Genomic DNA, 13,977 nt, shown 5'->3' with positions numbered 1-13,977 from the left:
TGAAAATTGTGTCTAGTATGATCCCAGGTGACTTTTCCAGGGTAGATACACATTATAAAAAGATGGGAAAGATATATGCCAAAATGTTCCTAGTGGTTATTGAGATAACTACTGGATAGTGAGATTTCCTGTAATTTTTGGTTCTTCTTGGTGCCTTTTTGTTTTATAAAACTCTTATAGTGAATATTTATTACATTTATAAAAAGGAAAAATGTCCTAACCCTTGAATAAGTATTTTAAAATAGTGAAGTCAGAAAAATGATGTTATAAAATTAACTAGCAAGTTTGGTTTATCCAGGAGAAAATGGCACACAAGAGAAGCCCAGGAAGTAGGGCTGGGGCTGGGGGTGCAGCTGGCGGGAAGGGGAGGGAGGCGGGCCAGGCCTGCAGGTGCAGAAAAAACTGCAACTTCTTAGCAGAACCCAGACAGAAGAGGGCTAAGGAAGTGTGGGAGTGGGAGAAGCCACAGGAGACAGTGGCTTGCCTAAGGAGTAGTCGGGAGGGGAGGAAGTCAAGAACTGAGTATTACCTAACGAAGGGGTAGAGCAAGTTTCTTCTGAAGGAGACATCTCAGATGCTCACACACTAAAACGAGTTAAGGCGAACGAGGCTGGGAAGATGCTGTTCCGCCCAGCAATTAACAGGCCACTGGTCACCCTGGAAAGTTCAATTTCTGTGGACCTATAAAGGCTGGAGCCAGATTGCAGGGATTGTGGTTGACAGAAAGTGGAGATGAGCAGAGGAACTAGGCTTCATGCTGACAATCCCAAAGCTTCCCACTCTCCTATTTGGTTGATTTGTTTTTAGCATTGGTGCATTTAAATCAGAGCAGTGCCCGCTTTTCCCATCATGGCTAGGACCTTTCAGTGAACTCTTCATTTTATCAAAGGCCTTTTCTGTAGAAAAGGGAAGTTCCAGTAAGAATGTTTTGAGTTCACTTAGTGATGAATACAGCCTGCCCATGTAATTACTATAAATGAGGAAATCCACATTGTCTTATTCCAAATGTGTGGCAATCCAGGAATGCTTTAATATTTTCTTTGAATCTAGTCTGTGAAGAGGATTGGACTGCTTGGTCTACCTGGATATAGGAAGGCCATGCTTCTGGGTCTCTGAAGAAAGTTTTTTTTAAAAAAAACCCAAAGCCAGTAAAACCAACTTAAATGAACCCACTTATTTTTATTTATGTCTATGATTATAAAGTATGCTTACGACTGTCCTGGTGGTGGTAGCTGTGAACTGACTACTGGCTTGCCTCTTAGAGGTTGTTTCTTCCTAAGTATGGAGAACTCCCTACTTTGATCCCATAGCACCATCTGGTGGTTGATCTGAAAAGTTGAACTTTTGAAATCTCTAGTTTTCTAAGTATAAAAGGAAAAACAAAATAAAAAAAAAACCCTGTTAATTACAAAATATATAAAACTAGTAAAGAAGGGCCTGTTATCCTTTAAGAATAGTTTCAATCGTCTTGTTTATGACTTCCTATTTACATAACCAAATAAAAAAGACAGAAGGATATGTATCTCAGGTTCTTTTGAATCTTAATATAGTACTTGATACCCAGAGCTGGAAGTGTGAGCCCATTCGGCTACAGGTAGGATGAAAGACATCCAGACCTTCATCTGCTTCCACACATGGAAAGCAAAGCTCAAGCCTTGGTAACAAAGTTATCATATCACTGAAAAGTCATCCTCTTTTTTGGGACTTGGGTCTTTTTATATAGAGGTACTTGTCTTTCTTCTTTCCCTTTAGCTGAAAATTTGGCAATTCTTGGACAAGCTTTTGGAGTTGGTTCTAATCCTGGGAAATGGGCATATTTATATGTGATTCAAGGCCCACCTCTATCCTGTCCTATGAGCAACCTAAAAAAGATCATTTTCACAGAGCAACGTAGCATGTCTATGAGTGGCAACAATGGAACTGCCAGAGTATATGTGCTTACTCCCTGAAGGTGGCGGGACTGGTCAGGACATCTGCATGGGGTCAATTTGTCTGCTGTTGCATCTTGCCTGGAGACAGACAGGCACATGTTTTTCTTTTCTTTTTGTCTGTTCTTCTCAAGCTGGGTGTGGTGGGGCATGCCTGTAGTCCCAGCTATTTGGGAGGCTGAAGCAGGAGGATCACTTGAGCCCAGGAGTTTGAGTCCAGCCTGAGCAACCTAGTGAGACATATATCTCTAAAATAAATAAAGTAATGCGGTAGTAATAGGCTTATCCAAAGAAAAGCATAAAATTATGTTGATAGTGTCAACCTGTGAATAGGACCCAAACCTCAAAGTATCAAAATCAGAAAAGTCGAGTTAAGTAAAAACATTCTAGAGGTATGCCAGAAACGGTAGAGGCTGGTTGATGTGGTTGATTGATTCGTTCATTTCTGTGTACCCACATGCCGCCCTGTTCTTCAAAGAGTTTGAGCTACTGTGACAGAGGAAGAGTAGAATTTCTATAAAACAAAAAGGGACTTCAAAGATGACCCAGGCCATTGTCTAGGCAGATGAGGACCTTGCCATAAAGTGATTTATTCAAGGGCACACAAATAGTGGCATAATTTGAACTTGAACTCAGATCTGAATCTTTTCATGGAATTCTTTTAAACATCCTATTCTCTCATCTCTCTCACAGGAAGTACAATTTAGCTTTTCTTGTTTCTCTATTTATTTATGCTTAAGTATCCTGCTTCTCTCATTATCTTTCTCTTTATCTCTCAATATCTCTTCAACCCTAAGAAAAAAAATTGCCAAAATTGTTGTTTCCATTTTGATATGACTTTTGATTTTGACTTTATTAAAAAAAAATTTTTTTATTTTTTTTGAGATGGAGTTTCACTCTTGTCACCCACGCTGGAGTGTGATGGCGCGATCTCAGCTCACTGCAACCTGCGGCTCTTGAGTTCAAGCCATTTTCCTTTTTCAGCCTCTCTAGTAGCTGGGATTACAGGTGCCCACCACCGTGCCCAGCCAATTTTTTTTTTGTATTTTCAGTAGAGAAGGGGTTTCGCCATGTTGACCAGGATGGTCTTGAACTCCTGACCTCAAGTGATCCACCTGCTTCAGGCTCCCAAAGTGCTGGTATTATAGGTGTGAGCCACTGCACCTGGCCTTAACATCATTTTTAATTGGACTGGGAATTTATGAGATTAAAAACAAAAGAATTACCTTTTCTTTTTTTAAAACAATATATTATTTATTTGGTTAGGTTGCTAGCATATTAGTGTTAGAAGATATTTTATCATTTAAGCCATATTTAATATTATGTAAGCACTCTCTCTCTTTCTTTCTTTCTTTTTTTTCTTTTTTTAGAGACAGCGTCTTGCTGTGTTGCCTAGGCTGGGGTGGAGTGGCTATTCACAAGTGTGATCACAGTGCACTAGAGCCTGCGACCCCTGAGCTCAAGTGATCCTCCCTCCTCCGCCTCCCACGTATCTGGGAATAGTGAATTACCTTTTCTTATAATGTAACACAGCTTTTCTTGGCTCAACTGGAGGATACATCTCCAAGGGTACTTTTTACGTCTCAGGATATGAGTCCTGACTAGCAAGGAGGAGACTATTTTCACAAATGACCAAAGCGATAATTTATATCACCTACTAGCTATAAGAACATGTCCCATTGCAGGGACTCACTGCAATTCTCACTTCAGAAACCTCAAAGACAATTTCATGCAGTAGAACTATTGGTATGATTCAGAGAAATCAGTATTTATTCATTCAACAAATATTTTTAGAGCATTTTCTTTCTGTTGGTCACTATGTAAAGCTACAATGGAGAAAAATATAGGAACAATATAAAATGGCAGTCTAAAGACAGACCAACTATTTTCCTTTAGTAGAAAAGATATACATTTATAGATATTCCTAACTGGGTTTCAAAACTGGAATTAGCTCCTAAGTGTATTTCAGGATCCAACTTGTACTTTAAAGGGGCAACTTTATAAGAATGAAGATTTGACACCTTAGCATTGTTTGATTTAGTAATACCACCACACCGCCGTCACACACACACACACACACACACACACACACACACACCCCTACCTTTCAAAAGTGTTCAGTCAAAATTTTTAAATAAAAGTCAAATGAATTTTGTAATGAGAATGTGTGAGATTCCTTGATAGGATTATTAACATAAGGCTAAGAAACACTTACAGGTTCTGTTATAGCTTACTGTTATCAGCTCTACAAATTCCATTAGATGTGAATGAATTGCCTTTTACTTCAAATAAATTTGAACTTTTTCTAAGACAATGCAAAGCATAAAATCATGCTTCCAAGTTAGCATAGTTAAACCAGTCCATAAAGACAGCGGTCCTTCCTCTCCTCAGATATTCCTTTTAGTAATGTGTTCCAGATTTGTTTTCAAAATGCTGAGACCCAAGATACTTTCCCTGGTATTTAATCTGATTCTCCGTGCAGTCCTTTAAGCTCATTGCCTCTCCCCTGCTTTCCTATTCTCAGAGAATAGCTGACAATTTTTACAACACTCTTGCCTATATTAAACCGTTACTGGGCTTTTCCTCATCTCTTAATTCTTCAGGTTATCCCAGTGCTCCTTTGTAAAAATTCGTCATGAGACTTATTGCCTCTGTCTTTACGCCATCCTTAGGACTCTTTCAAAGTCATCGTTAGGAAACTTCAATTAATTATATCTTCACATTGGAAGGCCATATTCTAACCAAGGCAGGAACGATGTTACATATGGTAGGGGGATTAATTTACAGCCCCTAACCACAAGCTCCTCTTTTCAGTGGCAGCAGCAGATTTGCTAACTCATTTGTGATAATCGGTTGCCTGTCCCCGCCTCAACTTGTTTATTTTTTTGTACAAACTAGCCCCTTCCCAGTAGCTGTGTCTCAGAAAAAGTATCTAATATAAACTCTCATATCTTCTGGTAACAACACCTTCACCCAATGCTGATTTTGATGCTTACTGGAGACAGTTCTTTAGTGGGATTTCAAAGATGGGGATTGCTGTACTTTTCAGTGCTTTGTAGTAGCAATGACAGGGAAAAGGGGTGGCTGGAGGAGGGGTATTTCAAAGCGCCTATCTTTACCAGCAGCTCATTCCCCACTTTTGAAGGATTTGGAAAGTTATATTTTTTCAGTCTTCCATAACATACCATACAAAGATGAAACCTCAAACTTCACCCTCTCTGTAGATTACTGCCCTAATCATCTTCTATATTGAATTCAAGAGCTAGCAGTTAAACAATAGTCATATTATTAGTCAAATAAGTGTACTTTTATAAAAATGTGGGCCCAAATCCCTGTCTTGAGCCCCAAATTTGTAAGTGTTTGATATATTTTGATGTAAGATTTGAATGTTTCTTCTCTGATTCATGTGAAATGTGAAATATTCTTTATACTATTTCATGGCTGCAGAGAACTTGTAGTCCTGCTCCTTTTTATTCAATTATCAGTTTATGTTTTTGAAGTACTTTGACTTTATGTAATCTTCTCTTTCTGAAAATTTATTATAATATTATTTTTTGTATATCCTCTTACAGCCTGTCACATATTGGAATGCCAAAATGGAATGGCCCAAGATGTCATAAGTACCATAGGGCAGGCTTTTGAACTCCGGTTTAAACAGTACTTGAAAAATCCTTCTTTGAATACTTCTTGTGAAAGGTCAGCCAAGAGTTTTATAATAATTTGACAATATATATATATGTGCATGTATCTGTATATATTTATTTATTTGTGTGTATGTGTGTGTGTATGTAACATTAATGTGGCATTTTAAAATGGACTAATGAAATTAATTTTTTTCTTACAAAAAGACACAGTCTCAACAAAATAATATTTTCCTTCCATTCATATATATCCAGTTATTTCCCCTTGCTTTGTAACAAGATTAAGAGAGTAGTTCCCTTCTCACTAAAAAGTAAGAAGAGATTAGCTCTGTTACTCTAGCACTGTAAAGAGCTTTGAATTAATTAATTGAAATCAATATAATAAACATCAGTAAACTTCTCAGATTTGTTTCAACCCCAGATCCTTTGCATAGCAGCTTAAAAACAACAGTAAGAACAAAGAGCAAAATAAGAATCAAATGTCTATTGTAAGAATTCCTGTTAGTTGGTTTGCACTGTAAATAGATAGGCTCCAGCTAAACTGTGGTTGGAATGGAACATGACGGGCCCCAAGGATCTGGTTGTTCAAAGCACAGAAAGTCTGCAATGAAAGCTGATCACTTTGAGGCCTGTCAGACTCCACCAAGTGTGGAATGCGGTGATGCCTCTGGCTCACATAGTTCATGCTGGAGAAACAAAACTTTTGGGCACTTTAAAGTGCATTTTCCTCTAGTATGTCACTTTGTATATCAACAAATATGAGGTTTGGAGATGTCCCTTTATGAAGTGGTCTAGGGTAGCAAAGGAGGGGGGGTTACCAGGAAGCCTTGCTGTTGAATTTTTCCCAGGATAGCACTTATGTCTTAGTGCAATCATTTTATTGACATGTAATGAACCCAACAAAACTGTGTGAATTTTCAGTTGAAGAAGTTCAGTCCAAATAGACTTGATTTAGTCCCTTTTTTTTTTTAATAAGAAACTCTCTGATTCCAATTTGGAAGAAAAGTCTGTTAGTCTGTTTATTTGTTTGTTTTGCCTGTTTCAATGTTAAAAACAATTCCATGTTTATATAAATCTACCCACTTGCCACATATGGTTTTAATATTTCTTTATTAATTCCATATACTCCTCCAGATCTGTGCAGACAAGATAGCTGGCCATAGCTCTCTTATTTTTTTCATCTTGGTTTTATAAACTGGGACAAGCCCTCTACCCAAAGAACAATATTTAAATTTTCTCTGAGCAAAACATTTCCAAAATGGAACAATCCAAGTGTGCTGGAGATACTCAAGAATACTTTGTATTTTTATGATCTTATAACAAAAATGTCTTATATTTAGGGAGTTCATATGCTGTTATTATCCTTATTTTTATCACTGGAGGAGACATAAAAGCATCACCCTTGGCACTTTCTGTTTGCTTACCCCACTTTGTCTACAGAAAGCTAAACAACTCAACCATCTGGTTGCTTCCATCCAGATGTTTAACATCATTTAAGCACAGCTATAAACTGAAAACATGAATGCAAAGCTTTTCAGGATGATTTGCTTGGTTCTGATCCCCTTGCATCCCTTACAGAATTTGAATTTTCGCCCAGCCTCTTGAGGATTATTTTTTCCTTCACAGTGAGGAGGTGCATGTTGATAGCCATGCGGAGGAGAGAGAAGATCATGAATATTATAATGAAATTCCAGGGAAGCAGCCACCGGTAGGTGGTGTTTCAGATGTGCGGATCAGAGTTCAAGCCACGGAACAAATGGCTTACTGCCCCATACGGTGTGAAAAGTTGTGCTATTTGGTAAGTAATGTTTTATTGTTATTGGAACCAGCAATGCAATTCTGCCCTTATCACTAGAGCATTTACTTTGAGGATTTCCAAATGCTAGTTTTGAAAAGTCCTGTCTTCCTTAAATACAGAACCAGAGAGTGAATAACTATAGAGGCTGCACTAGATCATTCTTACTCCTAATTCCCCAATTGTAGCCTCAGCAGATGACCTCATATCTCACTTCACTGGGAAAACTGAGGCGATCCAACATGTTATCCTGAGCTTAACCCTTCCACAGCTCTAAGTCTGCCTAAGTTCTCCTTGCCTCTCTTCCTTAGCGACTATATCCAAAGCTAATCTTTTCCTTGTGTTTCTCATCCAACACCCCACCCCCCCTCAACTCTGTGCCCTAGTTCTGTCCATTTACCTCTGTCTCAATCTTCACGCTCTCTCTATTGTTCCTTCTGCCTGCAAAAAACCTGGACTCCCTCAACCCAACTAATAATGTTCCACCTCCTTGTCATCTTCCTTTCACCCACAAGCTTCTAGAAAGCATTGTCCCTGTCTTTGCGTTAATATCTGCTTTATACTGGAAGATCTGAACTCTGCTTGACAACTTGATGGAAGTTACTTTTACAATGGTCACCAGTAGTTTAATTGCTAATTCTATTTCCTTCTTCAGTATTATGCATCTGGTTTATAACATTTGACCCCTCTTCTTTTTTGTTGTTTTTATTTTTATAATTTCAACTTTTATTTTATTTTACTTTAGTTTTAGTTTTCTTTTTCCACCTTTTATTTTAGGCTAAAGGGGTACTTCTGCAGGTTTGTTAACAAGGGTAAAAACAAAGGTAAATGCTGAGGTTTGAGATACGAATGATCCCATCACCCAGGCAGTGAGCATAGTAACAGATAGCTTTTCAGCCTTTGCCCTATCTTTCCTTCCTTCTTTTAGTGGTCCCCAGTGTCTATTGTTACCATCTTTATGCCCATGGGTACCCAATATTTAGCTCCTACTTATAAGTGAGAACATGTGGTATTTGGTTTTCTGTTCCTGTGTCAATTCACTTAGGATAATGACCTCTAGCAGCGTCCATGTTGTTGCAAAGGACCTGATTTCATTCTTTTTTTTTTTGGCTGCATAGTATTCCATGGTGTATATGTACCACATTTTCTTTATCCAATCCACCATTGACGGGCACCTAGGTTGATTCCATGTCTTTGCTATTGTGAATAGTGCCATAATGGACATATGAGTGCATGTGTCTTTTTGATTGAACAATTTATTTTCCTTTGGGTGTATACCTAGTAGTTGGGATTGCTGGGTCAAATGGTAGTGAAGTTTTAAGTTCTTTGAGAACTCTCCAAACTACTTTTCACAGTGACTGGACTAGTTTACATTTCGACCAATAGTGTATAAGCATTCCCCTTTCTCTGCAGCCTCACCAGCGTCTATATTTTTGACTTTTTAATGATAGTCATTCTGACTGGTGTGAGATGGTATCTAATTGTGGTTTGCACTTCTCTGATAATTAGTGATGTTGAGCATCTTTTCATGTTTGTTGGCTGCTTGTATGTCTTCTTTTGAGAAATGTTTGTTCATGAAATTTGCCCACTTTTAAATTTTTTAATGGGGTTGTTTTTTACTTGTTGAATTAAGTTTCTTGTAGATTCTACGTATTAGACCTTTTTGGATGCATAGTTTGTGAATATTTTTTCCCATTCTGTAGAATTGTCTGTTTACTCTGTTGCTAGTTTCCTTTGCTGTGCTTAGAAACTCTTTAGATAGGTTGCCAACTCTGACCTGCAGACTCTGGCCAAGCAACGGATGAAAGGAGTTTGCAGACCCAGGTGTTTTGCCTGTGAGAGTGCAGCTAGGGGACCTCATGGCTTACAGACCCCAAAGAGGGAGTCCAGCCTGCCATGCAGCCCTGATATGCCAGAGACGCTCATATTTATTTTAGAACAGATTTAATGACAAAGGTCTTGAGCAAACAGCATTTGTGGGTGATTAACATTGCTGACCCCCTGAGTAGAGCAGTCATGTCAAAGGTTGGTTTCCGGGTAAATAGGTAAACAAAACTTATCTAGATAAACTCCTCTTTATTCTCTTGTTATCTGCTCTTTGCTATTAGCTCAAGATAAGAGGGTTAGACTGCCTTCAGCCATAACCCTTTCCCAAAGCTTTTGCAAAACCTTCCAGCCCTTCAAGAAGATTTGTGTCTTTCCTATAATGTTTCCCACCACCCTGACTGATCTCCTACATTAGATTCCACTTGTCCATTTTTAGTTTTGTTGCAATTGCGTTTGAGGATGTAGTCATAAATTCTTTCTGAAGACTGATGTCCAGAATAGTATTTCCTGGGTTTTCTTCTAGGATTCCTACAGTTTGAGGTCTTGCATTTAAATATTTAATCCATCTCATACACGGTGAAAAGTAAGGGCCCAGTTTCATTCTTCTGCATATGGCTAGTCCTCTATCCCAGCACCATTTATTGAATAGGGAGTGTTTTCCCTATTGCTTATTTTTGTTGACGACATTGACGATCAGATGGCTGCAAGTGTGCAGCTTTATTTCTGGGTTTTCTTTTATGTTCCATTAGTCTATGTGTGTTTTTGTGCCAGTACCATGCTGTTTTGGTTACTGTAGTCTTATAGTGTAGTTTGAAGTCAGATAATGTGATGCCTCTGGCTTTGTTTTGTTTGCTTAGAATTGCTTTTGCTATTTGGGCTCTCTTTTTGGTTCTGTATGAACCAACTGTTTTAGCATAGTTTTTTCTAATTCTGGTGAAAATGATGTTGGTGTTTTGTTGAGATAGCACTGGATCTGTAGATTGCTTTGGGTAGTATGGCGTTTTTATGATATTGATTCTTCCAATCTATGAGCATGGAATGCTTTTTCATTTGTGTCATCTGTGATTTATTTCAGCAGTGTTTTGTTGGTCTCCTTGTAGAGATTTTTAACTTCCTTAATTAGCTATATTCCTGGGTATTTTATTTTATTTTATTTTTGTGGCTATTGTACATGGGATTATATTCTTGATTTGGCTCTCAGTTTGACTGTTATTGATGTATAGATATGCTGCTAATTTTTGTACAGTAATTTTGTATCCTGAAACTTTATTGAAGTTTATCAGTTCCAGGAGCCTTTTGGCAGAGTCTAGTGTTTTCTAGGTATAGAATCATATAGTCAGTGAAGAAAGATAGACTTATTCTTTTTCTATTTGTATGTTTTTATATCTTTCTCTTGCCTGATTGCTCTGGCTAAGACTTCTGCCCTTAATTTGTCTTATCTTTTTATTTTTATTTATTTATTTATTTATCTATTTGAGACAGAGTCTTACTCTGTCACCCAAGCTGGAGTGCAGTGGCATGATCTCAGCTCACTGCAACTTCTGCCTCCCAAGTTCAAGCAATTCTCCTGTCTAAGCCTCCCAAGTAGCTGGGATTACAAGTGTGTGCCACCATGCCGAGCTAATTTTTGTATTCTTAGTAGAGATGGGGTTTTGCCATGTCAGCCAGGCTGGTCTCAAACTCCTGGCCTCAAGTGTTCTGCCCACCTCAGCCTCCCAAAGTGCTGGGATTACAAGCCTGAGCCACCGCACCTAGTCCCACCTCTTATTTTTTGAGACCTCTTCTGTAAGCTTCCAAAATGTTTCTGTCTTATCATTCTCTTTCTGTACTCTAGTTGCTGCTTTCCTTTCATTTTTTCACATTTCCCAACATTTTATTATGAGTATTTTTAAACATTTAGACTATATGAAAGAATTATACAGTGAACACTCACATACTCACCATCTCAATTCTACAATTAACATTTTATTATATTTGCTTTGTTACATATGTAGCTGATTATCATTCATTGATCCATCTTATTTTTGATATGTTTCAAAATAAGTCATACCTTGTCTCTTTATGTTATCATTTATTTCATCTCCTCCCATAAAAACACAAGCCCTGCCTTACTACCGCATTGACACTCTCCCAGGCTCTTCTGTTGGCCTTTATCTTTGCTTCTAGCTGTCCACCTGTATACACACTTCCTCTACGTTCTCTGTCTTCAGCTGTTTTGTATCTCTCTAGCTGTAATGCCACATTTTACTGCATTGCTTGTTTATAGCAAGATTGAACTAAGCATTTTCTCCCTGACTTCAAATGTCATTTCTCTACTGATTTACTCATGTTTATTAATGACACTGACAATCTTTCATTAATCTACAATCTTCTGTTTTTCTCACACTTTGAGCCCATATCAGTTCAGTCTTAAGACGTAAGATTCTACCATGAAAAGATGTTTTGAGTCCATCCAAACTTTTCTGCTTCTACTGCCTCTGAGTCCTGGTCCTCACTTGCCTAGATGATTCTGAAAGACCCTTTCCTGACTCCAGTCTCATTCCCTCAAACCCTCCTGCACAGTGCTGCCAAACTAATCTTTCTAAAGATATTGCCCATCTCAAAGGCATCAGTGGATCCCCCCAGTATATTGCTGAAGAAAGCTGTATGTACAGGGATGATTGAAGCTCTTTGGAGGAGACTTTCAAGGGTGAGAAGTGAGCCTGGCACAAACCTGAGTAGAGCAGAGACCCAGTCTACCGATTCAGAGTCAGATAGAGGTTGGCTACCTGGCCACTGTTTATAGCAATGTCCTGAAAATCACTTTCTGGCCAAGACTAGGATTGAGTTCTGGAATGTGACTTCTCAAGCAGAAGCAGTAACGCTCAGGACACAGGACACCAGTAGCCTTTAGAACCCCACCCCCCAGCCTAATCAGAACCACCTCTGCAGCTCCAAAGCAATGAACTATGAAGAGTGTACTCTGTTCACCCAAAATATCAGTTTTCTTTTCTTATCTGTCAGACTTTCCTGTGTTGGAAAATGAAGTTGTCTGCTATATTCTTCTGGGATTATTTAGTATTTTCTTTTAAGTTTATGAATGTGTATTATGTTTGTAAATGTTTCATAATTTGTTGTTCATGCAGCCTGGAAACTCCAAGTGCAGCAGTGTATATGAGAACTGTCTAGAACAAAGCAGGGGACTAGGTAGGTACAATGCCCTTCTCCATCTGCCACCCTCCTTATTCCTTGTAAGTCCCATGCACATGTGTGGCTCTTGCTCTTAAGTACTTCATGGAAAAGTCAGATATCTACCACTAAACCACATAATCCTTTTGTAGGCTTCTCAGAGAGGCCCAGAATGTTGCATGTGTGTCACTAGGAAGGCTCATAGTTGGTTCTCCCTTGCTCTTGTGTGATCTGCCATGCTGATGGCTTTGCTTTATTGGAGTCTTTTATTGCCTTGACATCATGAAAGCTCTTTATCTGGAAAGGTGCTTTCTCTGCTCAAAACGCAAGGGAGTTCCACTTCAAAGAAGATCAGGAGTAAGCTAATATGAAAACTGATGCCTGTCGGATCCCTTAGGATTGAGATAAAACCTTTATTCTGGCTTGGCAAAGGGAACAAAAGGATGTCTGAAATGTGAGAGTCTCAATTAAGAGCTTGTCCAGCCCATACTTGCCAGAGTATTACATGTTTTATTGCTGCATGTGATCATTGATGTTGGACAAAACTTTTCCACAACGTCAGCTATCAGATTGGAAATATATTTTAATTAAAACAAGTTATACTGTGAGTTAGTGATTTTAACTCCTGTTAGTTGTTGAGCATATTTATTTCTTCAGGAAGGAAAGTTTTGCAGTTTTAGAGGGGGAGATGACTGAACTGTATAAATAATGCGGTGGAGAATAGATATGGATAGCCATATTTAAGGACTCAAATAATTGGAACTTGCCATCTACAAGATAGTCACTTACAAGGATACTTTTTTATTTCTTATGGAAGTGCACCAATGTAATCTATTAATTTTATTATTTTTTATGTAGTGGGGGATACATGAAGATTTATTCTTTATGGTATAGGTATGATTACCACATTCTTCCATCCTGTAAAAAGAGTAGTGAGCTAAGGCAGCATTTTATTTTAGTTTAGTTTAGTTTAATTTGTTTATTTATTTATTTATTTTTGAGAAAGAGTCTCGCTCTGTGGCTCAGGCTGGAGTGCAATGGCACAATCTTGGCTCACTGCAAACTTAGCCTCCTGGGTTCAAGTGATTCTCCTGCCTCAGCCTCCTGAGTAGCTGAGATTACAGGCACCCACCCCCATGCCCAGCTAATTTTTATATTTTTAGTAGAGATGGGGTTTTGTCATGTTGGTCAGGTTGGTTTCAAACTCCTGACCTCAAGTGATCTGCCTCCCAAAGTGCTGGGATTAGAGACATGAGCCACCACACTGGGCCTAAGGCAGTGTTTCAAATTCTGTAAAAACATGCCTTCTTTTGATATAAATTAAAATTCCATGCCATTCTTTAAAGTTATTTAAAATTCCAAGCCAATCTTTGATAATATGACTAAACAAATTAAATTAATGACAAGTATGAATTTCTTTTAAGAGTTGTGCTCTCTGGCAGCCACATTTCCTTCCTCTCTCCTTTCCCTCATCCTGGAAGTTCTTAACCTAAGGATTTAATAGTCAGGAATGTACCACATACGCCTTGTGGTATTGCACCATGTTCTCCCCTGTACTGAAGCTCACTTGGAAATACCTCCATGTCCTGTTTTATCTCATTCATCTATTCTTCATTTG

General features: G+C 38.4%; 1 protein-coding gene across 1 annotated transcript in view; it reads left to right on the top strand.

Moving 5' to 3' along the window:
- Positions 1-13,977, top strand: part of SHC4 (SHC adaptor protein 4) — a 141,946-nt gene that overhangs the window by 98,005 nt on the left and 29,964 nt on the right. Inside the window, exons 7-9 of the mRNA XM_012442380.2 lie at positions 5,501-5,624; positions 7,196-7,367; positions 12,317-12,377. Of these exons, the coding sequence (XP_012297803.2) occupies positions 5,501-5,624; positions 7,196-7,367; positions 12,317-12,377 (357 nt within the window). The remainder of the gene's footprint in view (positions 1-5,500; positions 5,625-7,195; positions 7,368-12,316; positions 12,378-13,977) is intronic.

This window comes from Aotus nancymaae, unplaced genomic scaffold, assembly GCF_030222135.1.
Source record: "Aotus nancymaae isolate 86718 unplaced genomic scaffold, 86718_ANA_hifiasm-v0.15.2.pri h1tg000062l, whole genome shotgun sequence".
Taxonomy (NCBI): Eukaryota; Metazoa; Chordata; class Mammalia; order Primates; family Aotidae; genus Aotus; species Aotus nancymaae.
The sequence above is the reverse complement of the archived record's forward strand: the minus strand, read 5'-3'. Positions and strand labels throughout refer to the sequence as shown.